This window comes from Phascolarctos cinereus, unplaced genomic scaffold (assembly GCF_003287225.1).
Source record: "Phascolarctos cinereus isolate Bilbo 61053 unplaced genomic scaffold, phaCin_HiC Scaffold_726;HRSCAF=1367, whole genome shotgun sequence".
In the NCBI taxonomy this organism is placed as follows: Eukaryota; Metazoa; Chordata; class Mammalia; order Diprotodontia; family Phascolarctidae; genus Phascolarctos; species Phascolarctos cinereus.
Window position 1 is genome coordinate 251,996,927 of NW_027556098.1, and position 24,699 is coordinate 252,021,625.

The window sequence follows — 24,699 nt, forward strand, 5'->3', positions numbered from 1 at the left end:
CTGACTTCTGGCTTGCTCATTATTTCATGATTCTCCTCCCCGCTCCCTTGCCATGCTACCTTTCCTGTACGTGGTGTGTTTGTGTCATCTGCAGATCTGACAAGCATGCAGTCTATGCCTTTATCCACGTCACAGACAAAAATGTTAGTTCAGGCCAAGGAGAGATCCCTAGGGTGCTCCATAAGAGAACTCCTTCCAGGTTGATATTGCAACCAGGGCCACTGATTGTATGTACCATTATCTGACCCTTTCTCTTTACCTTTGTCAAATGCTTTGGTGAGATCTAGATTAAACTTTCTATTGTTGTTGTTCAATAGCTAGTCTGACTCTTTGTGACTCCATGGACCCTAGCACTCCAATTCTATCCATGGGGTTTTCTTGGCAAAGATGCAGGAGTGGTTTGCTATTTCCTTTTCCAGTGGATTAAGGGAAAACAGAGATTAAGTGACATGCCCAGGGTCACACAGCTAGTAAGTGTCTGAGGCTGAATTTGGATTCCAGTCCTGCTGACTCCAGGGCCAGTGCTCTATGCACCACACCACCTAGTTGCCTCTAAAGTTTTTATAGCACTCCCTTGATCTACCAGTGTAGTAATTCTGCCAAAAAGGGAAATGAGATATTATTGATGAAATTATGCTAACTCTTTCTGATCATTGCTTCCTTTTCTAGGTGTTCACTCCTTTAGAATTTTGCTCTGGATTAAAGGTAAGGCCACTCATCTTCCAAGAGATCCATTCTCTGCGCTTTTTGAAAATATAGATAATATTTCCCTCTGTTTTCCACAACTGTTTAGAAGTTATCTCACAGTAGCAGTAACTCAGCAATCACATCTGTTATGGTATACCCAAATATTTAGTTCTCCGGCTCCTGGTAGTTTGGGCTCGTCTAGGTAAGGTAGGTTCCCTTCCTACTGTTGAAGAGTCAGACACAATTGAAACAGCGAAAGTACCTACCTGGTAAGAGTTGTTATAAGGCTCAAATGAAATGTATGGAAACTAGAAGAGGAGGTCTTTGGAATCTCGATTCACTGCTCCCTACATTGTGCCATGCAGTGTTTGGGGGTCGCATGAGATCTGGGCTCCTTAGAGCATTTATCAGTTTGGACAGATTTTCTGTCACTCCCTTTCTTAGGTTAGCTATTTAATAAGGGCATTTCATTTAGTCTTCAGTTTGGTGAAGTCTTTTTCTCCTTATGAAATCTTAAGATTGGAGCTTTTTCTGCAGAATGCAGAAGCCTTGTCTGCTTTGTAGACACATTGATGCAGGTGTACTTAAAAAAAAAAGCTACTTTGATGAATATGGTGTCCCCCATGTCCCTCATCTCCCTCTCCCCCCCCCCTTAGAGAATGTAGGCTTTTTTCAAAAATATCTTTTTCAGTTTCAAAGTTAACTATTGTTGTGATAAGGTGGCCTTGGGATTTCTTCCAGGACAGATCAAAGGAAATTGGCACAGGGTTGAATAATCATTGTATTCATAAATGTTTATTTGATTTAGAGCTCCTGTAATGAAATCAAGACTGTGTCGGCACATGTGGACATTTAAATGATTTTTGATCTGTATTTAGCAGTGACACAGTTTCTTTCTTGAGGCAACTGTGGTATTGTGAATCTATGTTTTCTCATGAGCCTCAGAACAGCCCTATGGAGTACTATAATTATTCTTATCCCATTTTACAGATGAAAAAACTGAAGTTGAGAGGTTAATTGACTTGCTCATGGTGGTCACCAATAGCTAAGAGGAAAGATTTGAATCTAGCTCCTCCTAGGGCCAGTGCCAGTTTTGTTTATTTTTTTTATAAGCTTCGCCAAACTACCTGCCTCTGCCTTAACATCTGAGGCTTGATTTCTTCAACAGGTTGTTAGGGTCAAATGAGATCATGTGCGTACAGTGCTTTGTACATCGTAAAGCATGGTAGAGCTGTGAACTGTTCTCAGCCTTGTACAATGACTTGTCGTATGCTTGATGTTGGAATGACAGGTGACTTTCATTTGTTCCTTTGGCTCAGGTGTGACACATTGATCTTGAAACCTGGTTTAAAGAGGAAGGTAATTTAACATTATTACATATGTCCATTCTCCAGGATGATGATTTAGTTCAGAATTAAGTAAAATCTCTATCACACAATTGAGTCTTCTAGACCAAGAAAAACAAAGCATAGGTATAAAGTAGGACAGGACAGCCATCTGAATGGAGGATGTCCTCAGAGTCTCCTTTGTATGAGATAAGATAACTGGATGGGGACTTTAGTGGGTACATGGCTGACCTTGGCAACTAGAAGGTTCATGTCCTGTCTCTGCAACGTAAGCTTTGTGACCACGGGCAGGTCATTGTTCCAGACAACTCTCAATACTGGGAATTACAGAGCAGTTGCTGATGGATTTCTATCCACATCAAGAATTCCCTGGACTGATGAAATCACAGGTTTAAATCTTCACAGGAGCTCCCAAATGTCCACCTCCCACCCCCTCCAGCCAGAGAGAGGGAAGGGCCCCAGGGACAGTGGGTGCTGAGGAGGTATGCCTTTCCAAGTTGATTTAATCAGATGAATTTCTGAAGATGATGAGTCCTAGAAAGTAACCCAATGGGAAATGATTAGGAGAAATCCCTTTGCTGTAATTTGAAAAAGTTTTATTGATCTTTTTATTGTATCACTGTTACATTCCAGTAATTACTCCCTAACAACCCCCTCCCCTCATCCCCATAAAATCTTCCCTTGTAACAAGTTCATTTAAGCAAAACAAATCATCGTGTTGACCATTTCTGAAAATGTACCTCTCTGGCAAGAGAAGGTGGGCATGCTCTGCCTCTGAAGGCAACTTTGGTCACTGCTTTGATCAAAGGTGTCCTTCAATGACATTTACATAAACTTACTGTGGCCATGGTATAGAAGTTGTTCTGGTTTTGCTTGATTTGCTCTACATCTTTTCACACAAATCTAAGTTTCTCTGATTTTTTTTCATTCCTCTTTTGTAAGTGCATGGTAATGTTCTGTCATATTCTCATACTACAAGTTGATCCCCAATTGATGGGCATCCACTTTCCTCCCAGTTCTCTTTTCATGAACCATACCTCCCAACCAAACTGGTTGCTATTCTCCCAACTGCCTCTCAATTTCCTTCCTTTCTGTCTTTGCTTAGGCGCATCCCTTTTGCCTGAAATGCTTTCTCCAATCTCATGACTGGAAATTCCACTGTCTGTTAACCTTAGCTCAAGTGAATTTTGTCCATGAAATCTTTCTTGAAGAGAAACATGTTTTTCTGAGCTTCCCCAGATCTATGTGACACCTTATTGTGTTATATAGAGCTATGTTCATATTGGTAGTTAATAACATGGACAATCAAGTGGGGGAAACCTTAGTTTCTCCTCCCTACTAGGTTATCAGTTTCTTACAGTAAAAACTTTTATTTATGCACAGTGCCTTGTAGATGCAACTATTTATTGAATGAATGTCTGTCTTGGACTCTGTCATTAATACTGAGTCTTTTCTCTGTACCACTCCTCTTCTGTCTGGGTAATGTGCTGAACCGGTTATCCTAGGTTTGTGTTTCTTAAAGAACTTGACAATGTTGAGAATATTTCTTCTCCCTGTTAGCGGCTGTCATCAAGAAGCTAACAAGTAGTCCATTTGGAGAGACTTCAATAGTAATGGTGACATTGGCCATTATGCTACCTGCCATCTTTATAGATGACATTACAATTTGACCTTTGTTTTGTAAATTTCTTTTCTTTGCAGAGATATTTATGCTTCAAGGCCAATAGAGAAGAATAAAAGAAAAGTAGGCAGAAGTGTAAGTTAAAAGGCAGGAAATAAGACTAGGGACAACAGAAAAAAAAACAGACCTTGAAATTATTCTTTAATCATTTGTTTCTAAAGACGTAAAATGTCACATGGAAAACAAACATTTCCACTCAATGTATACACAATTTAGTAAAATAAATAATATAGCTTTGTAGACTAGTGGGTCCTTGGGTTGAGGAAGAAAGCAACTTTCTGTGTCTAGCATTCTTTAACCTCAGTTCAGAATGTAGGAAGTCAGGAAGGGGGCCTGTAGGTAAAATCAAAACCTTTCATTTTCAGAAACCAAAATAAATTCTTATGTTCAAGCTGTACCCTGAAATCTTCCAGTTTAGCAGATTAATAATGGTAAAGATTAGGATTAATAGTGTTAAAGATAACAATGTATAGTTACAAGTTAGTGTTTAAAATGCAATTGTTTATTTGTTCTTTCAAGCATTATCACTGCTTGTAAAATGAGGATGATGAAACTGGGCTTTGAAGAGGTTATCTGACTTGTCTAAAGCCATATACCCAAGTTTGTAGGAGATCTGGGACTTGAACCCTTGATTGTGACCCAAGGAACTGGGTAAAACATATTAAATTCTGGTTTAGTTTCATGGTGGTTGTAGGTCTCTTTCCTTTTTCCTTAGCCTCTGCCTCCATTTCCTCTTAAGTAGAAAAGGCTCACAATTCTATCCTTTTAAAAGAATTGCTAGGGAGTTATTGAGGTTTGAATTGGGTCTTAGCTAAATTTTGTCTCTCCCAAAATGCTCTGCAAACATTAAATATTTACTTAATATTTGTTGAATGAATAAATTGAGGGACAAATTTTGAAGGAGCTCTTAAACTTATAACTTTATCAGTATTCTTTATTGTATTTCTATTAGAAATAATGAGGCTAGGTTTCCATGTGGAATAAATTGGTAAATTTCCAAAATGATGTGCAACAGTGCAGATGTTTTCTGAGAATCAGATAATTCAATCAATTAGTCAAACAGTAAGCATTTCTTAAGTGTTTACCATATGCCAGATGCTAAGTTTAGGTGCTTGTTCCTTGATTCTCTAATTAAATGCTTAATGATAAGGGTTTTTTTTTTTTTGGGAAAGTAATAAAGGTGTTTTGACAGGATACAAGTTTGGACCTTTTTATCCTGGGGACTTTTTGTGGGTAGGGTGTGGTTTACTTAGTAAAGATAGGTGGATTGTTTCTGGAGAAAAGAGCCCAGTAGCTAGAATTGTAAGAAAAAGTCAGGAAGACAAGATACAAGACAGCTGTCATCAAACTCTAGTCTTTTGTATTTGGGAAGGGGAATTTATATTTTTTGATTTTTTTTTTACAAGCACACGGTTGATCGGTTAGCATTTATGACTGCTTGGCCCACAGCATGGGACCACACATTTCACTTTAGGAAATGCTTGTCAGAATTCTCCTGAAACTATACTGGTTGAGGATTAGGAAATGTAGTGTTATATAAGCAGAGGTGTCAAACCAGCAGCTGTAGAATATGGTCACCAATCTAGCCCAACCAGATTAAAATGTAATTGGGGAATATTTTAACAAAATAAATAAAAGTCCAGTGGTTACATAGATAATGTTAACATGTGATTCTCTAAGTCAATAGGTGGCCTAGAGTGATCCTTACCTATGGTTTGTGGCCCTCATTTCCATTGGTGCAAGGCATTAAGCAAAAATAATACGTTTGGAAGAAACCATGAGGGAGCTAGGAGACTTATGGTGTTAGCTGCCCGAACTCTTTTCAGGTCAGCTGATCTCAAAGAATCTTTTCAACTTTATGTTCTAGTACTTACCCATATCAACCTTTTCTGACTAGGCCAGTTTCCTCAGAACCTAGAAGGCAGTAAACTAGATTGGAGCCCAGAGGTAGAAACAGATAAGACCAATACAACCCATGAAGTTCTAAGTTCTTTTAACACCCAGATGCTTTCTGTGTTAGGTATAGGTGATGTTTTATTCTGCAGTATCTGACCTGCATATGGTATAAAGATCACTCATGCTAATCATTAGGTTTCATTTGCTTCTCCTTGGCATGTGAGAATGCTTTAGGAAGTCCAATAATTGCTAAGGAATTTTCAAAATTACATTGCTGCCAAAGAACACTTGTGGAACTTAGTGTTCTTAGAAAAAGATAGCTGTTTCTAAAAATGTCATTTAGATTTTTCTTCTCTATGGAGAACATTACCTGATTAAACTGCCTATGAGCTCTGTGTCTTAAAAAGACACAAGCAGGCTGCCATAGATTATTATTACCATATTCAACTGAATTAAATTTGATGACTTGATTTAGAAATCATGTGGAGAAGATGGAACTTCTGAGACTAATGCTAATATTTTCAGGTAATTTGGACTGGGCTTTTATTTTTTCTTAGTCTCAAGATGTGCAAGATATTTATCACATTGCAATGGCAGGAAATTACAGCACTAGAATCGGTTTTCTATACTGTCATCAAAGTACCTGTGGAAGCCTGGTAGAGATGTTTGGGAATACCATTCATTTTCTGGTTTTCATTACTCTGCACTTGCAGAGTAAATTTGAAGATCTAAGGAATTGGAATAAATCAGCTGAAAGATTCCTGGATTAAGGAAAAGCAGGGGGCTAATTAATTTGGAATGCTTAGTGATCTCTCTCCCATTCCTTTAGGGATTTCAAGTAGTTTAATATTAACTGGCCCATTATCATTTATGCAGCATTTTAAGGTTTGCAAAACACTTTAAAATACTATATAATTTGACCCCCGCAACAACCCTGGGAATTGCTATATCCCTTTTTATAATTGAGGAAATTGTGGTAAACAGGTTAAATGACTTGCAGGGGGTCACACCTGTAGTAAGTATCTGAGGTCTGACTTGAATTTAGGTCTTCCTAACTCCTGGAATTCCAATAATTCCAAATTATTTCACTTCCTAAAGCACTCCCATATGCTAAAGGCAGGCAAATGAAACCGAATTACTAGCATGAGTGATCTACTAGCTGCCTGCTATTTAGATAATTAGACACTTTAAAGCAAAGAAGTTATCTAGTGTATAGGTTTACCTTTACATTCACACTGCCCCAAAGAGCCAAATATTTGATGTTTTGAGACACACCAGGCCAATGTTGATTTTGTCAGATCAATTCTACATTGCCCCGAATTCAGCCGTTATTAAAATGTCTGGAATAACCAGACCCATCTTGATTCAGACTTTTATACTTGGCCATGCATGCTGCCTCCAGCTCCTGTGCTGTTAAACAAACAAAAACCCAACCAACCAGTAATAAAGAATGCTAGACAGCATACTTGACTTTATGATTAGGGGGCCTAAAGAGAAAATAGATAACTGAAATCCAAAGCCGGTCTTTAGTCCTACTTTTAGCTCCATAGCAGCATGCTCCAGCAAAACTTAACAAATCTAAAGGTGGCCACCTTTAAAGCCTTCAGGGCTTACTGACTTACAGTGGAAGCTAGTTCTCTTCTCTAAATGATGTTTTTGTGTTAACATTTTTTTTTTTGAGACAAAGGTTTACAGTCTGCTGAAGTCCCCTGAAAGGTCTTTGAAAAAATTGCCTCTTGTTAAAACTAGCCCTCTCAGTCTGCCGCCACCCAACTGCATTCCATGTCACAGTTAAATTTGCTCAAAAATTTGTACAAAGCTGCCTTTTTATGCCTTTGGAATTCTTGTCTTACACTATCTAGGAGATGTTGGTCTTTTCTTTCCTGTGTTCAGCCATTCAGTGATCAGATGATAATTTAATCGACCATGCTTTTCAGATTCCTCAGAGGAATTTCAGGAATTCAGGCAAATACAATCTTGCTCTTCTGCATGATCTGTTTTTTCTAGGAGAAAGATAGCACAGATGACATTGGAGAAGCAGAAAGAAAGGTTTTATGTTTGTAGAATGACCATTAGTAGAGAAATTCTTCAGATACCCTGTAAAGTAGGTAATAATATTGTTCTACTGATTATACAGATGAGGAAATGGGTGCTTTGAAAAATCTGTCACTTTCTCATGATCACAGAGTAATTGATTAATGAGGATTCTATCCTAGATCTAGAATAGACCTAGACAGCTAGGTGGGACAGTAGATAGTATGTTGGACTTGGAGTCCAGAAGACCTGAATTCAGATCCTACCTAGATGCTTGTTAACTATGTGACACACAGTAAGTCACTTAACCTCTGTCTGTCTCCATTTTCTTATCTGTAAAATAGAGGTAATAATAGCACTTACCACCCAAATGAGATATTTGTAAAATTCCTTGTACACATCAAAGCACTGTGTAAATTAATGCTAGCTATTGTTGTTATTAAATCTGCTAACTCCATCCTTAACCACTGCTCTTTCTACTTCATATAAAGCTCTGATGAAGAAGGCAAATGAGGAGTAGTTCTGTTTGTTAGTGTGTCCCGTTGGGTAAATATATCATTTTCAAACTCAAGCTAAGAAAGTCAGTGGTATTAACTTTAAATGTTTAACAATTGGACAAATTTCTGACTTTTGGGGATACCTACAAAAGATGATTCTAAAAATAGGAGAGAATGTGCTTTAAAATGTGTTATTTCCTGCTTATGAGGATGAAGTTTCAGGATTATTTATGACTGGTATTTTCAGTCTAATCTGTATGACATAAGCCACATAGATAATTTCCATGGTAACTCTGGGTGTGTGTTACGTATATCTCAAGGCTAATTGATAGAATAACATAGACAGGAAAAAAATCATAGGAAAATGTGCCATGTTGTTAATAGTATTTTCTTAAGCAGACTGTTGAATTGAAAACATTTTGCTCAAAACAAGGCCCATTGAGCTTCTACTCACAGGGCATAGCTTTAAGGATTTCTGGCCCTCTGCTCTTCCACATACTCAGAACCCTGAATACTAAGCTTCTCCCTGAAATGAAGGTCCATGGTGTTTTCTTCTGAAGGCTTTTGAGTCATGGAATACTCTGGTCACCTAAGACTTGAAGAGGAGAATCACCCAAAAAGGCAGTTGAGAAGAGTATATGGCAGGCCTGAGAAAGCAGCAAAGCTTGATGAAGAATCTGGAAAATAGAGAATAAAGGATGCTATTAAAGAAATGGGTGATCTCTAAAGAAGAAGGACTGGTCACCTGACAAGAGCAAGGGATAGTCATGTATACCTTTTATGTGTTCCCCTGGCTTCTTGCAATGTGAAGGGTACTCAAAAGCAGACCCCTAGCATTTGGGGTTCATAGATACCCTGTGGTGAATTTATGAAAGGATATAGACACCACAGGATGGAGCCGGGGGGGGAAAGCGCCTTACCTTATGCTATGCTCTTATGTTTCACTTGTCTAGCAAAACCAGTACCCTTTTACAGTCTATCCCCTAGCTGTACTCCTTCTTCCTCCAAGGCCTATCACCTCTGTGAAGCTTTTCTAGATCACCCCAGCAGGAAGTGAACCCTCCTTTCTCCGTATTGCATATACCACTCACGTGGTCAGGAGTTATTTTTCTCTGTGCCTTATCTCCCCAGCCAGATTGTAAGAGCAAAGAATGTATCTTACCATTTTATTTGTACCTCCTTGCTTTGTCCTTGTCCACCCCCACCACCCCCCCAAATGTAGCATAGTATCTCCCACATAGTAGGCCATCATTTAAAAAAAAAGGCAGTTCTCAGTGTGTAAATGAATGGTGCTCTAAGACTGGGTTTGTAACTCATTTCTTTGAAATAGGCAACACATTTTCCACTAGGGGCAATATTATAAAAAGGTAGTTATCTGTTTAAATGAAATTCCATATAAAAAGAGTTTTGCAACCTTATAAGCAATTTATAAATGTCAAGTACTATTATTAGTATTACTCTAGGTTGCAAAATAAATATCCTCAATAAGACAGACTGAATTTTGGGTTTTAGAATTCTAGGCCAAAGGGCTAGATTTAGGCTTTTTTTGGGGGGGGGGTGGGCTTCCATTACCCATGACTCCAGACCCACCTCCAAGCCCCCAGTGCTCTTGTATTATCTTAATCCTCTCATTAAGTCCCCTAGGGCTTGTCTTAACTCCCAAACGTTCAACATTTTAAAATTACCTATAATTCTCCAGCTCCACACCACACCCTCACCCCACAAACAAAACTCTCATTTCTTTAGTGAAATGGATCACAGGGAAGTTTTTGCACTCTTTGACTAACAATGGCTTTAGTTTTTTTTGGAGGCCTTTACAGTCACAGTTATGGTCTAATTAATAGAATGTCAGACTACAGTAAACCCAAATGAGGAAGCTGGGAAAGACATTTAAAGGGATGGGAGTTGCAGCCATTTTGGAGCTACCCTGCCTTTTCCCTGTGTTACAGCTTTTTTTTCCTTTTTGGTGAGGCAGTTGGGGTTAAGTGACTTGCCTGGAGTCACACAGCTAGAAAATGTCAAGTATCTGAGGCCGGATTTGAACTCAGGTCCTCCTGACTCCAAGGCTGGAGTTCTATCCACTGTGCCATCTAGCTGCCCTGCTAAGTTGCTTTTGATTTTTAAAATATCTTTTTCCTACTTTTGCTTATGAATTCACAAATTCTTTAAACATTCCCAAAATTTTTAGGGGAGCAGGGAAAGCCAGGGACTTCGGGAACCACCAAGTTGGATACTTTTAAGTTGGGAGCTGCTCAATGAATTAAAAGTGAATTAATATCAAGTGTTGGTGAATGTTATAAAAAAAATTCACATTAGTTTTGAATGATCATTTCTCTTTCCATCTGGTTGTTCATCTTGAGTACTGAAGTTGTAATTCTAAAAAAAAAAGTGTTGAGTGTAAAAAACATTAGGAAGCAGATTGCACATCACTTGAGGTCTTCAAAGACATGCTGTCTATTAAAGAGTAGATTCCTGTTCACATACGGTTTAGAATAGATGACTTCTGAGATCTCTTCCAATTTTGAGATTCTGTGAAAACTGAGAAGCAACAGATTCAGTAATGTGTTAGGCTGTCCAGATGAAACCTTCACATTCAATAGAGAGCTTCACTTGTGAAAGCATTGTGTTTAGATCATCTCCCTGTCCAGATGTTACGTCTAATTAAATTATATTTGAAAAGAAATTAGACATTTCATCTTTTGATCTTGCCCTATTTGCTGATTGCCTTTACTGAGTTGGACTCTAGGATTTTGAATCAAGACCCTGTTTTTAGGGTCTTTTAGGACCCTGTTAAAACATGGTGCTGTGAGTTTCCTTGGTATAGTATGCCTTGAAAGTTAAACTTGTTCAAAAGATATGGAGTTGGAGAGTTAAGCAGCAGTTAGAACCAAAATGGGGCAGCTAGGTGGCACAGTGGATAGAGCACTGACCCTGGAGTCAGGAGAACTCTAGTTCAAATTCGGCCTCAGACATATGATACTCACTAGCTCTGTGACCCTGGGTGAGTCACTTAACCCCAGTGGCCTTGCCAAAAAAAACCCGAAAACCAAAACACACACACACACACACACACACACACACACACACACCCAAAATGGAGTCATGAAGAGTTGGATACAAGAACAACAAAAACATAAATGGGAAATGTGTTTTGGTTTATTTAGGGATTGGTGCTCGTGGAGGAGAGACTTTCTCATTTTTGTGAGTGGAATGTCTACCGTGTGAGCTAGGGGCAAACAGGAAGGCGAAGCTAAAAAGCTTTTGTGGTGGCAGGACACAGCAAAGCTATGTTTAATTGAAGCTCGGCTCAATAGATGCCTCGATGGATTGGTAGATACCAGATTTTATCATTGGGGTGACCAGGGGAACGAATCTTAAGCTAGCTAGAAACTTTGTATTTTCTTGCTGTTTTGAGCAAGACACAAATGACAAAAATAATTGGGGAGGGGGGAAGAAGAAAAGAACAAAACAATTTCAGTACTTAAGTACTTTTAAAAAGTAGAGAGTACTTAAGTACTTTCTAAAGTTGCTAAGGAAAAGGCCATTTTGTTGAATTGTTTGGGTCTCCCCACAATCATTACTAATCAATTGCTTCCCACAATGTGCCAGGCTTGTGAAAGGTTCACCCAGAGCAACTGGTGAGCCATTGCCTGTGCTGCCTGAGAGGCCAGCGTAGGGTCTATGACATGACACTTGAAAAGAAAGGAAGGAAGGAAGAAAGTGGAGCCTGGTAACAGTAATGCAGCCATAAAAAGAAAGAGAAAAAGGAAAGAAGGAAGGAAAAAAGAGAGGAACGAAGGAAAAAAGGGAGGAAGGAAGGAAACGGACCCTGGAAAAAGTATTTGCAGTGTTCCACACCCACAGGAAGAAAGAAAGAAAGAAAGAAGGAAGGAAGGAAGAGGATACTAGAAACAATATATTCAGTGTTGCATACATAGAGAGAAGAGCCTGGAAACACCCATAGTCCCCTGCCTCTGGAAAGAAGGTAGGTGGGTGCATTTTCTCATTTCTTCTTTGGCCTCAAGCTCACCCATAATAATTACAAAGCATTGTTTCATTTCTTTGTCCCTTATTTACATTGTTGTAGTCAGTGTATACATTGTTTCTCTCACTCTGCTTTCTTCATTGTATCACTTTCCCAAGCTCCTCTGAGTTCATCGTCACAATTTCTCACAGTAAGATTTGGTTTAATTTTGTATCACAGTTTATTTAGTTGTTGTTTGACGGAGGAGCATTCACTTTGTTTTCATATTTTTGTTATATTTTGTTGTATGTGAGATCTTTCTGTCTTTGATCTCCTTAGGGTATATGGCTAGCAATGGAATTTTTTGGGTTATACAGTGACTTTCTTTGTATAAATTTCAAATAATTCCAAGTTGCTTTCTAGAAGGCTTGGAACCAATTCACAGCCCCACTAACAGTGTTTCTATAGCATTTCCTACATCTGCTATTTCCATTTTTGTCAGTTTTCTGGGTAAGAGAGTAACTCAGTTATTTTGCTGTGTATTTTTTTTAAATTAGGGAATTGTCACAATCTTTCATATTTTGTAATTTTCCCTTGAACTGTTTTCATATCTTTTGACCACTTATCCGTTGAAGAATGGATCTTGTTCTTATATATCTGTTATTTTCCTATATTCCTTGGATATAAGACCTTTTTTCAGGGAGTTGTTCAAAAGTCCCCCACCCACCCACCCTCTTTGGTTCATAGCATCTGTTTTTATGCCTACTGCATTGGTGGACTGTTTTGTTTTTTAAACATTTGTAGAACATGCAGAGGGCAGTTAGGTAGTACAGTGGAAGGAGTATTGGGCTTGGAGTTAGGAAGACCTGAATTCAAATGTGGCCTCAGACACTTACTAGCTGTGTGACTCTGCCTCAGTTTCCTCATCCATGAAATAAACTGAAGAAGGAAACGGCAAACCACTCTTATCGTTGCCAAGAAAACCCCAAATGAGGTCATGAAGAATCAAACACAACTGAAACAACTGAAGAAGAGCATATAAAGAAGTACAAGGCAGGTTTTGAGTCTGATTGGAAGGAATTACATTCTAGTTGGAGGAGAAATGGTTAGCTCATAGCATTATAGAATAATAGAATTTAGTGCTACAGGAAAGGAAAGTTTGAACACCATGTGCAGATATTCTGAAGATCATTCTGACTTCTGCTGGAATGATTACAAATTAAATAGTAGAAAAGCCCGATTGTCATCAGCATCCGCCAGGTGAAGGGTGAAAGCAAGGCCAATCAGCTACCTGGCACACTCCTAAGCTTACTTAGTAGCTTTGTCTCATTAAAACCAACTCTATAAAGGAAAGCATTGTTTTCTACACCTTTTTTTAAAAAAGGCATTTATAAACTAATAACAGCTTTTCTCTCTGACAAGTCATTAAGGGTGGTATCCTCTTTATGACAGCTAGGAAAGAAGAAAGAACTTGCCAATGAAAAATGCATGCTGTTTGATGTTATTAAAAGGTAGAGTGCTTTTCATCATTTCAACCCTATTTTCACCACCATCTTTTAGGGAGCCTTTAAGATTGGATAAATGAGACAGGCTTTGTCTTTGAAATCCCGACCACAAGGTCACTTGATTTTTTCTTTCATTCCTTTTCCAGCTTTGCAGTGGCACTTAGGTCAACTTGGAATTAGAAGTTTATGGAGAAGATAGATTTAGGATGTTCTCTTCAGGCAAGCATGCATTCACGCTTTAATTTTAGAGAAAGTGGCAACTTTAGAGAAGGTTTTGGTGGAAAGAAAAACAAGGAAGGAGTTGAGAATGGAATTGCATTGTTGACATTATCTCATAATCAGAACTGTTATAATTGTTTTTTTCTAGATTCAGGGTAAGGGGCAGGTTTGTACTTCATATAAGATCATAGGCTTAGAGCTATACTGGACCCTAGAGGTCATTGAATTTGACCTCCTCATTTGAACTCAGGGGCTGAAGTGATTTGCCCAGTTACAAATATTAAGTGGTTGACCTAGGATTTGAAGCCAGGTCCTCTATCCAAATCGTATTATCTTTCTCCTGAACCTTGTTGTCTTCCATTGATGACTGATTATAGAAAAAATATGGGTTTGAAGTTGGAAGAAATAAGAAGTCTACTATTGCACAAATTTGTTCCAGTAAAGAAACGGTAACTTAATTATTTAGACAATGCTTTCAAAATATTTCTGCAGCTTTCTGTCTAAAAGCACAAGAGGAGGAAGTCTTCCCATATACCTGACATAGAAAGTAGAACAATTAGGTCATTGTGAAAACAGGGAAGTACTTTCATCATATTTACTGTTTTGGAATCCAACTGCTTTGGAGCCTGAGCATGAATGGGTGTGTGTGTGTGTGTGTGTGTGTGTGTGTGTGTGTGTGTGTAAGTGTAAAGTGTGGAAAGAGCTGAAATTTTAAGTGAGACAAACTGTCATTCCATGATCATAGTACATTTCTTCAAAAAAATCATCCTGGGAGAAAGATAATTAGTTTTTAGTTTATTTTTCTCTAGCATTAAAGGTAGAAATAAATATTTAGCTCTTGGATTTTACCCAACAATGGACATCCTGGCTGGAATTTATCATAATTTTGCTGTGATATGCTGTAATTTTATGTAATATGTAAAATTACATAGCAACATGTACCATAGTGTGTGTGTGTGTGTGTGTGTGTGTGTGTGTGTGTGTATGTACTTATATAAAAATACAGTACATTTTCTGTTTTTTTTTTGGGGGGGGAGGCAATTGGAGTTAAGTGACTTGCCCAGGGTCACATAGCTAATAAAATATCTGAGGTTCATTTTGAATTCAGGTCCTCCTGACTCCAGGGACAGTGCTCTATCTACTGTATCACCTAGCTGCCCCATAAATACAGTTCAGATGAGTAGAGATTGATGGGTTAGAGATGAGATCAGCTAAAAATAACTTACCTTTATGTGATGCTTTGAACATTGAAAAAATGATTTGGTTATCTTGTTTTTAACATCGCTGTCATTTCTACATGTATCTCCCCCTTCCCTTCATCCAACATTCACTGTAACAAAGAATAAAGAGACAGAAGCAGTTTGGCAAAACTGGCCGGCCTGCCAAGCAGGCCTGAAGTCTATATGGTGTTTTGCAACCCTCTCTTCAAAGGAGGGAGGGAGGGAGGTACGTTTTTGTCTAATTATATGGGTGTTTTATATTTCACAAAACACTTTCCTCATAACCTTTCTGTGAGGCAGACAGCACAGATACCATTTAACAGATGAAGGAACTGAGATGTAAAGTGATATGAAATCAGGCTTCAAATACAGCCAGTTCTCCTGATGCCAAGTTCAACCCTCCTTCCATTATTATAATTAACTTTCTAAAGGTACCCATGTTAACAGTAGTAATGCAATATAAACTTAAGGTTAATTTATCTGCCTGCCCCCAGGATAATGTTCTAATGATAAAGCCTTGTATTTATATCATACTTTACAAGGTACCTTTACATCTTCTTTGATCTGTCTGGTAGCCAAGACAATTATTTCCATTTTATGTAGGAGGAAACTGAGGCCCAGAGAAGGGAAATACCTGCCTTGCCCAAGATTTTGACTTGCTCAAGATGGCGAGTGGCAGAGTCAGGATTAGAATCCAGATTGGCCAACTTCCCAGTCCAGTACTATCCCAGAGTTCTTATGTCCAAGTATATTTTTCTGATATGTACTTTTAAGGACTGTTCCTGAATTGAATGGGATATTGTGTACCTATTAAAAAGAAATGGACTGCATCTGTGTGGTCACAGCTGACTTTCCAAAGAATGCTTTTCTTCCCATTATCTTTGAAAGATCCTTTTGTGTGTGTTTAGCTTATCTATACACATGCCCTCTTTTTTCAGCAATGGAAAAAAGCAATTTAAGGCCCTCCCATTTTATACATTTTTGTAGTTGTGCCAGATAGTAGTAATAGCTATCATTTATATAGTGTTTCAAGGTCTGTGAAGAGCTTTACATATGCTCACACACACTTAATCTTATTGGATCAAAGAGAAAGTGTGATTGATATCTGAAATTTATATTTTATATTTAACTGTCAGACACGTCAGATTCAATTCAGCAAACATTTAATAGTAAGCTCCCATATATGGCCCACTGTACTAGATACCCTCTTTTCCACTAGCTACCCTCAAAACACTTACATTCCACTGGGGCCGTCTTTCTACTTCCTGGTAAGGCCCCCTTCAGTTTTGTAGAGGGGGAGCCTGGAAGTGGCAATGGGGAGCAAAGAGCATTTCAACTCCTCCAGCTGTAGGGAATAGGTATGAACAAATGTGCAATCAGATATATCATCAAGAGGGAGTCAGTTATCAGTGAGTGCAAGATGATGGAGGGTGTGGGAAAGAAAAAGCAATTTTGTTACCACCGATAGTATAGCAGGCATTTGAGAAGGTACCGTGGAGGGAAATGGGTAGCTTCAAAGTGGGATGGTCTAGGGGATTGAATGGAAGGATTGATGTAAATAAGGGAGGGTATAGAGAACTGGATTTGAACAATGACATTCAGAAACACTGGGATGGGGTGGGTAGGAAGGGGTAGAAGTATGTTAATCACTGAGGAATGAGTTCAGGTAAGTTATTGAGGAGGCAAACAGAGTTAAGTGACTTTCCCAGGGTCATCTAGCTAGTAAGTGTCTGAGGCCATATTTGAGCTGAGGAAGATAAATCTTCCTGACTCCAGGCCTGGCTCTCTACCTGCCCTTGATTTCATCAGTGTAGAGAGTTTATAGTGAAGAAAGTTCTTTACCAATGTGGATCGGTACGTGCTGTGCCCCTTATCATGGAATGGTAGATCCAGAGTTGGAAGAGACCTCAGAAGCCATGGTATAGAGCTGGAGAGCTGCCTTAGGGAGCTGAGAGCTTATAGGTAGTATAGCTTGGCTTAAATCCTATAGCCAGGATGTTAAAGGTGGGATTTGAATAAAGGTCTTCCTGATGCTGAGACTGGCGCACGGACCGTTGTGCCATATGCTGACATTCATCATTAGTAGTAGTGGTATAAACATCATGTGGACAAAACATCAATGATAATGGTATCCTTTTTTTTTTTTTGACCAGATTTGAACAGTACCATGGGGTGCAAAGTATTCCTCAATTTTGGACACCAGCTGCTGCGGCGAAAAGTTGTGGACTGCAGCCGAGAGCAGAGTCGACTGTCCCGCTGCTTGAATACTTTTGATCTGGTAGCTCTTGGTGTAGGCAGTACCCTCGGAGCAGGTGTCTATGTATTGGCTGGAGCTGTGGCCCGGAAGAATGCTGGCCCTTCCATCGTTATCTCTTTCCTAATTGCTGCATTGGCCTCCGTGTTGGCAGGACTGTGTTATGGAGAGTTTGGTGCTAGAGTTCCAAAGACTGGTTCCGCTTACCTCTACAGCTACGTCACTGTGGGTGAACTCTGGGCTTTCATCACCGGCTGGAACTTAATTCTCTCCTACATCATTGGTAAGTAGTTCGAGTGTTGCCTTCGGTTTTGTGCTTATAAGCTAGAGCCCTATTTCTTCCTCCACTTTACTACAATCCCACCCTTTTTACTCTTGGGTTGGAGCCTACCCTGTCTTTAATTTTGACTATTGGAATCTTAGACTTGGAGAAGAGGTGAACCACCATGTTGTCTTCCACCTTCCCATATGCATAGCAGTCTAGAAAAACCTTGCTGAGTAACTAAGCTCTGCTGATGAGAATTTGATTCTTGTTAAATTGAGTATAAATTGAGCTTTTCTGTTTGCTTTCTAATCCTGTTAAAATTAAAATATGATAGGTAGGGCTGGGTGGGTCTCAGATAGTTTATGAATTCATCTTGTCTTGAGATAGTGCATTTTGTTTGGCGTGCCCCACCATTGTAGGGCAAGGGAGGGCAGGGCTTAGCTACAGGATTCAGCCCCTCCTCTCAGTCTGTGGGTGAGGGGGCTGCTGCTTTAACAAAGACCCAGCTGGTGCAGAGGTCAGTGGGATGAGTCTTTCTACATCATTTCAGCGCCTGCAGTCTCTGTTGATAGCCAAAACACACTTTATTCTTCTAAGTTTAAAATGAAAACAAGTGGCAGAGGATATTTTTAAAAAGTTAAACATTAAAAGTTTCTTGCCATAAATAAATAGATTTAACAGGTGAAAACATGCCAGAGTTTATAAACACGGCTACATGAAATGGACTATTATATTTTCAGAGGGGTTTTTGGGTGGGTAGAGTTAAGAAAAATATTTATTGCAAAGTGCCTGCTCTTTCTTGACCAACATGAAAAACTCTCAGCCTTAGCTACTAAAAATAGCAAAATGTAACACGTTCAGGAAAGGACTTGTGATTTCATTGATATAGATTATTTCCAGGTAAGGAAATTCCATTCACCAATGCAAGTCAGCATCTTCTCCACAGCCTAGTCTCACAGAGCACTGAGAAAGTTAAATGACTTGCCTGGGATCACATAGCCAGAGTGTGTGTGTGTGTGTGTGTGTGTGTGTGTGCGCGTGTGTGTGTGTCTTCCAGGGCCTGAGGCTAGATTTCTACCAGCTAGGCTATTGTTACCTTATAATCCAGTATTATAAAACCTTATTATAATTTGGAAGTTGAAACAATAGACTGAAAACTGGAGTGAGGTCTCTTTGTGTGTATGTGGGGAATATTATTTAGTTGGGTTATGGTTTTGAAAGATATTATTTATAACAAGTTCTTTATGGGTCCAAAGTGTAATGAAATCTATAGTTTTAATAATTTTTGTAACATTAAGCAACTGAGGGATATTTCTCACTTGCATGCTTCTATTAATTCCTATTATGGTTATCATCAGAGCTACTTTGGAAATGGAGACTCTGGGTAAATATTTTAATTTAAAGAATCTTCTTTTGGAAAAACAACAACAAAGAATGTATTGATGGGTATGGGGGAACAAAAGAAAACTTCCACATTTATTTGGCATGATGCTACCTCCATTTATGTGGCTATCATTATTGTGAAATAGTATAAGAAGGATCTCTGGGTAGCTGTCTCCATCAGCATGTTCCAAGCTTACCATTTGAGACCTGAGTTGGGTGAACAGACATGGGTCTCTTATAGGTTCAGCGGGGTGAGCAGCATCTTAGATGGTTGGTGACCTTTTGCTGAAGGAAGGCATGAGTTAATGCTCAGAGTAATGTTCTGGAGTGCTGAGTGTGATGGGCCAGTCTCCCTAGGAAAGGTGGATGACCTTGCCCTCTTCTTTTTTCTGCAGATCAATATTGACATAATGGATACTTCTCACAAATGAGATTTGTGAAGTTGGCATCCTGGATGGGCAGATCCAGGAAATGGAGGCTACTACTAACTATTGCAGGGGCACACAATTGCCTAGACCCATTAGCAGAGTCTCTGTTCTTCCCTGTCAGTGCTCTGTTGGCTGGCCCCTGCCTGCCACGTCAATGGGTGCACTTCATGGCATCAGCTGCGTTTCCTGCACTGTGCTCAGAGACGAATGCTTAAGTGCATTATTTTCTATGAACTTTCCTTGGTGATTATGTCTCATGACAGGTACCTCAAGTGTCGCAAGAGCATGGAGTGCAACGTTTGATGAACTGATAGGCAAACCTATTGGGGATTTCTCCCGAACGCATATGTCCCTGGATACTCCAGGGCTAGCTGAATACCCAGACGTATTTTCTGTAATTATCATTCTGATTCTAACAGGTAAATGACTACATTAAAAAATGATCATCTTGGGTAGCTGTTCATGTAACAAGCACCTCTAGTATTTTCATTATTGGCAGCAAGAAGCAACAATCTTCATTTATTTTGGGCTGGGCTTCTGACTCACTCACTTTTTTTGTTGATTGTAAACATGAACTGGCTTGTTTAGTAGCTGTAGAGCTGATCTGTGCATGTCTTTTTCTGGTCTAAATCCCTAATTTTACTGGTGAGCAGAGGCCTCGAGAGGCTGAGTGACTTGCCTTAGGTCACACAGCTAGCTAAGGGTCAGCGTCCAGATTAGAGCCCATGTCTCCTCTTTACAATCCCTCAAGTTAGAGGAGAATCTTAAGTGTTTGATGAAACTGTCTGTTTGTGGAGTAAGATTTCTTCAGCAAACATTTTTGCTTAGGTGACAGAAATGGGATATGAATTATTTAGCAGAACCCTACCTGGTAAGTGAAGTTGTCAAGCCTCATGATCTTGCCAGTTGATAGAGGTTTCCAGCCAGCAAAATGTGGAGAAACACGGGAGGACTGTGGAACTTGCTCAAGTGCGCCTGTTTATTTAATGGAAATATTTGTTTGTTTTGTACCCAATAACTATCAAAACAGATCTTTAAAAAGAAGAAATGTGCTAAATATTAGTCTTGGTCACAGAATTAAAAAAGTATTTCTGGCATATAAAATCTTCAGACATCTTTAATACCGGTATGGGAGATTTTCCTCTGTGTAGTTTACCTGAGAAAAGGAGAGATTGACAAATTGATTTATGTGATCTAAATGTTAACTCAGAAGGCAAGACAGATCTCATTGAAGGTACACAAAACTTAGATGGGTTTTAGAAATCAGCTACTACTATTTCGCGTGTCAAAGAATTGAAGTTTATACCATGGGGCTGCTTTGAGTGGCTTAGCTAATAGATCAGCCCCAAATCTCAGAAAGTTGGAGCTTGGGAGATTTTCATTTTTAACCTTGTAAACTTAAGAGGGAAGCAACTTTGAAGAGGATGTTGTGTAGGAGAATAGAGTTGTTTTCTTCAACCCACCTCTTAGGGTTGTTGTGAGGATAAACATGAGATATTTGTATACTTAGCATAATGCCTGGCATATAGTAAGGATCTATATACATACTAGCTATAATAATGGTAATAATAATAATAAAAATAGTTATATTATGCCTAATGTTTTTCTTCCCCTCCATGGGGTATGTTCCATGTCCTACTTTGCATATTTAAATCAAAGAAGCTATATAGAGGTGGCCAAATTTTGAAAAACTAAAAAACATCAGGAGAAACTTCAAAATTCAGTGGGGTAGGGGGAGGTGCAGGACATCTAGTTACTCTCCTACAGTCTGGCTTACATGGTTATTGTTAGTATACATGTCATTAGAAGACTTAGGTTCTAGTTCCAAGCCCCAGCAACTTATTAGCTGTGTGAGCATAGACCCTTGGCAACTCTAAATCTGTTTCTTCCTCCATAAAAAGGAGGGTAATCATAAGATGCAATGTGAAATAGTGGACAGAGTATTAGATTTAGGGGGCCTGTTTTCAAATCCCAGTCCATTCATTTGCTAGCTGAATGGCCTTGAGCAAGTTGCTTAAACTCTCTCTGGCTTGAGTTCATTTGTAAGGGCTCTAGGTCCCTTGAAGCTCTGAATCTGTGAATTGACTTAGAGACTCGTTGTGACAATCAAGTGAGAAAAGGATAGTTTTGTTTAGTTTTTTTTTTAAAAGTAGGAAACTGTAAAACCAACCTGCAAGCATTTTAAGCGCATACTCCATGCCAGGCACAGTATTAGGGAGGCCCCTGCACAAAGAACAGAACAATGCCTATTCTCAGGGAACTTACAAAGTATTGCTCGTGTGGTGAAAATTTTATCTTTTAAATATCATATTTTATTTGTGCATTTTCCCCCAGCACTTTTAACTTTCGGCGTGAAAGAATCAGCCATGGTTAACAAAGTTTTCACTTGTATCAATGTTCTCGTCCTCGGCTTTGTGATGGTGTCAGGCTTTGTGAAGGGATCCATGAAAAACTGGCAGCTTACCAAAGAAGATATTGTGAATGCTAATGACAGTACGTGTTTGAACAAGTAAGTGGTCAAGTTTTGGGATGTGTGCGCACATGCACAGGCAGCTCGTTTTTCAGATTCAAGTCAAATTTATGCTCATTTTAACGTATTTAACAACACACTGTTTGTGGTATCACACAACATGAAACACATTATTTTTCTAATCTAATTTTAATGAGTCTTAGCAATATTCTTTACCATAATGAAGTAGTCCAAAGGTATTTTTCATAATGTTTAGAATGTATTTTGGGTATATTATTCATTAAAACTGGGTATAACTTTGTAAATTCACACAGTGGTATTTGGAAAGTTAATTCCCCTTTAAATTTTAATATTGTGCAGGCTCACCAAATGACCTCTGCTCCCTTTTAAATCTCCACCATAATTATTTCAATCTTAACTTCAGTTTTTTATTTCAGGCACATTTTTCTATTTGATAGCATGGTAGTACCCTGCTTCATTATAGACGCCCTTCAGTTTGAGTTTAACAATGTAAAGACAGTAGGGATAGACGGTGTGCAGGGACAAAAAGAGAGGGAGGGCTTTCTTGAGACATGAACTGTCATTTTTGTATCCAGCTTTTTCCAGAGCAAATTATATACCTAGTACCTAGGACAGTGGCTTGCATATAATAGATTCTGTGTGTGTGTGTATATGTGTGTGTTCGCTGATGTCTTTTTAAAAAATTGTTTCCCCCCTAATTACATGTTAAAACAATTTTAGCATTCTTTTTTTTTAAATTTATGAGTGCCAAATTCTATCTATCCTTCCGTCTCCTCCCCCCTTCCTCAGTAAGCAATCTGATAGAGGTTATAGAGCACATAATAGATTCTTTTTTTTCTTTTAAAGAAAGTTGTTCATTTTTCATATTCTTTTTAGATTCTTAATTATTTGTTAAATGAATAGGTAAATGTCTGATTATGTGGCTGGGGGCTTATTTATGTGAGTGCCTAATTAAAATTAAAGGAATACCTGTCCTTAGTAAAAACGAGATGCTACTAAGAGTAATGCATAATTAGCATGGTTCACGTTTCAAATAATATCTTTTTGAGATCTACTTCTGCTGTGGAAAAAGGGGCATTCATTCCTTGGTAATATTCATGACTAATATATTGGTAGCCCTTCATTTTCCTACATAGTAATAGAGGATGGAGGCAAGCCAATCAAAAGTATGCTTTGAAGTAATGGAATAAGGTTGAAAAAGTTTGTAGTAAATATTTCCACTTGGTATCTGCAGGGCATAGTGAAATGCAAAACATCTGTTCTGATCACCATTACCATTTCTTTAAAAGAAAAACAAGAATCTATTGTGTGCTCTATAACCTCTATCAGATTGCTTACTGTCTGAGGAAGGGGGGAGGAGACAGAAGCATAGATAGAATTTGGAACTCATAAATTGACTTCTGTACTTGTTAGTAGATTTTTGTTGTTGTTCAGTAGTTTCAGTCATGTCTGACTCTTCATGACCCAATTTGGGGTTTTCTTGGCAAAGCTGCTGGAGTGGTTTTCCATTTCCTTCTCTGCTCATTTTACAGATGAAGAAACTGAGGCAAACAGGGTGAAATGAGTGTCTGAGGTCGGATCTGAACTCAAGTCTTCTCTTCTTGATTCCAATCTTGATGCTCTATCCACTGTGCCACTTAGCTGCTTGTTGGGAGGATACTTGCTCTTTATCTGTTCTCTCTGTCTTTAGGTGCTAAAATTGTAAATGCCTGAAGCTAGCTTGGGATCTATCTGTCTGTTTGCATGGCATCACCTTTATCTTTATCAGTGTTTAGATTGTGAATCATTCTGTCATTCAGCACAGCCTTGTCTACCTCTCACCTGCCCAGGAAAATACATTCCAACTTTTTTCATTAACCATTCCTCCACTCCATGTTCGAGCATTGACCAATTAATTGATCAGTTGGCTAATTGGACAAGGGAAGCATTTTTCAAACCTTGGAATTTCTGTGATATATAAAGGTTCTTATTGCCCTCTGCCTGTATTTCTGCCAGGTGCTCAGATAAAACTACTTTATTAAAGATAGGTCTAGTGTATCGTAGTTTCAGATTTTATCAACACTGTATTATCTATTTTTTCTAGCCATATAGTAGATCCCCACCCCTCAGCTATTCAGTGTAGCCCTGAATTGTATGGCAATCTTGTATTAGCTCAAATCAAATGTATTACAGAAGCTTCAGAGCAGAGTTGGGTGTGGAATGAACTTTGTGTTTTATTGATGTTATTCCAAATGCAGGGCCTTTTTCCCCCTCTCTCAATGACAGAATGCTATTTCTTGCTGTTTGGAATAAGGAATTGCTACGATAACATTACTGTGCATTTATCAGTCTGTCCCACTTTTTTGCAATCTATCCACTTTTCTCCATTTTTTTTTTACATCTATTCATTTCTGAATAGGTCACTTACCTCCTTCAGCTAGCTATCCTTTGTAACAATAAAAGAAAGGCATTCTGACACTCTATACCATGTTCCACACCCTTAGTCCCTCACCTCTGCCAATGATCAGAGAGAGATCCTTTCTTATTTCTTCTTGGTAATCTGTGAACGTTCCACGTCCCACAGGCCTTCCCTATCACCTTCACTTCTTAGAATCCCTGTCTTTTTTCAAGACTGACTTCAAATGCTTTTCTAAGTTTATCTCCCATCTACTCTGTATTATCTTGTATGTGCCATTTATTTTATGTTTTCTCAAATGTGAGCTCTTTGAGGGCAGGGACTATATTTGCCTTTTATTTTTTTTTTATCCACATTGCTTAGCACTTCAACCTGGCACATAGCAAATGTTTAATAAACGCGTGTTGATTGATTGATTGATTGATTGATTGATC

General features: G+C 38.7%; 1 protein-coding gene across 2 annotated transcripts in view; it reads left to right on the top strand.

Annotated features, from left to right (window-relative positions):
• Positions 1-24,699, top strand: part of SLC7A1 (solute carrier family 7 member 1) — a 68,816-nt gene that overhangs the window by 19,235 nt on the left and 24,882 nt on the right. Inside the window, exons 2-5 of one of the 2 annotated variants that reach the window (XM_020997170.2) lie at positions 670-705; positions 17,203-17,586; positions 19,643-19,798; positions 21,714-21,888. In XM_020997170.2, the coding sequence (XP_020852829.1) occupies positions 17,217-17,586; positions 19,643-19,798; positions 21,714-21,888 (701 nt within the window). In that variant the 5' untranslated portion in view covers positions 670-705; positions 17,203-17,216. The remainder of the gene's footprint in view (positions 1-669; positions 706-17,202; positions 17,587-19,642; positions 19,799-21,713; positions 21,889-24,699) is intronic. The other variant, XM_020997171.2, reaches the window with a different exon arrangement.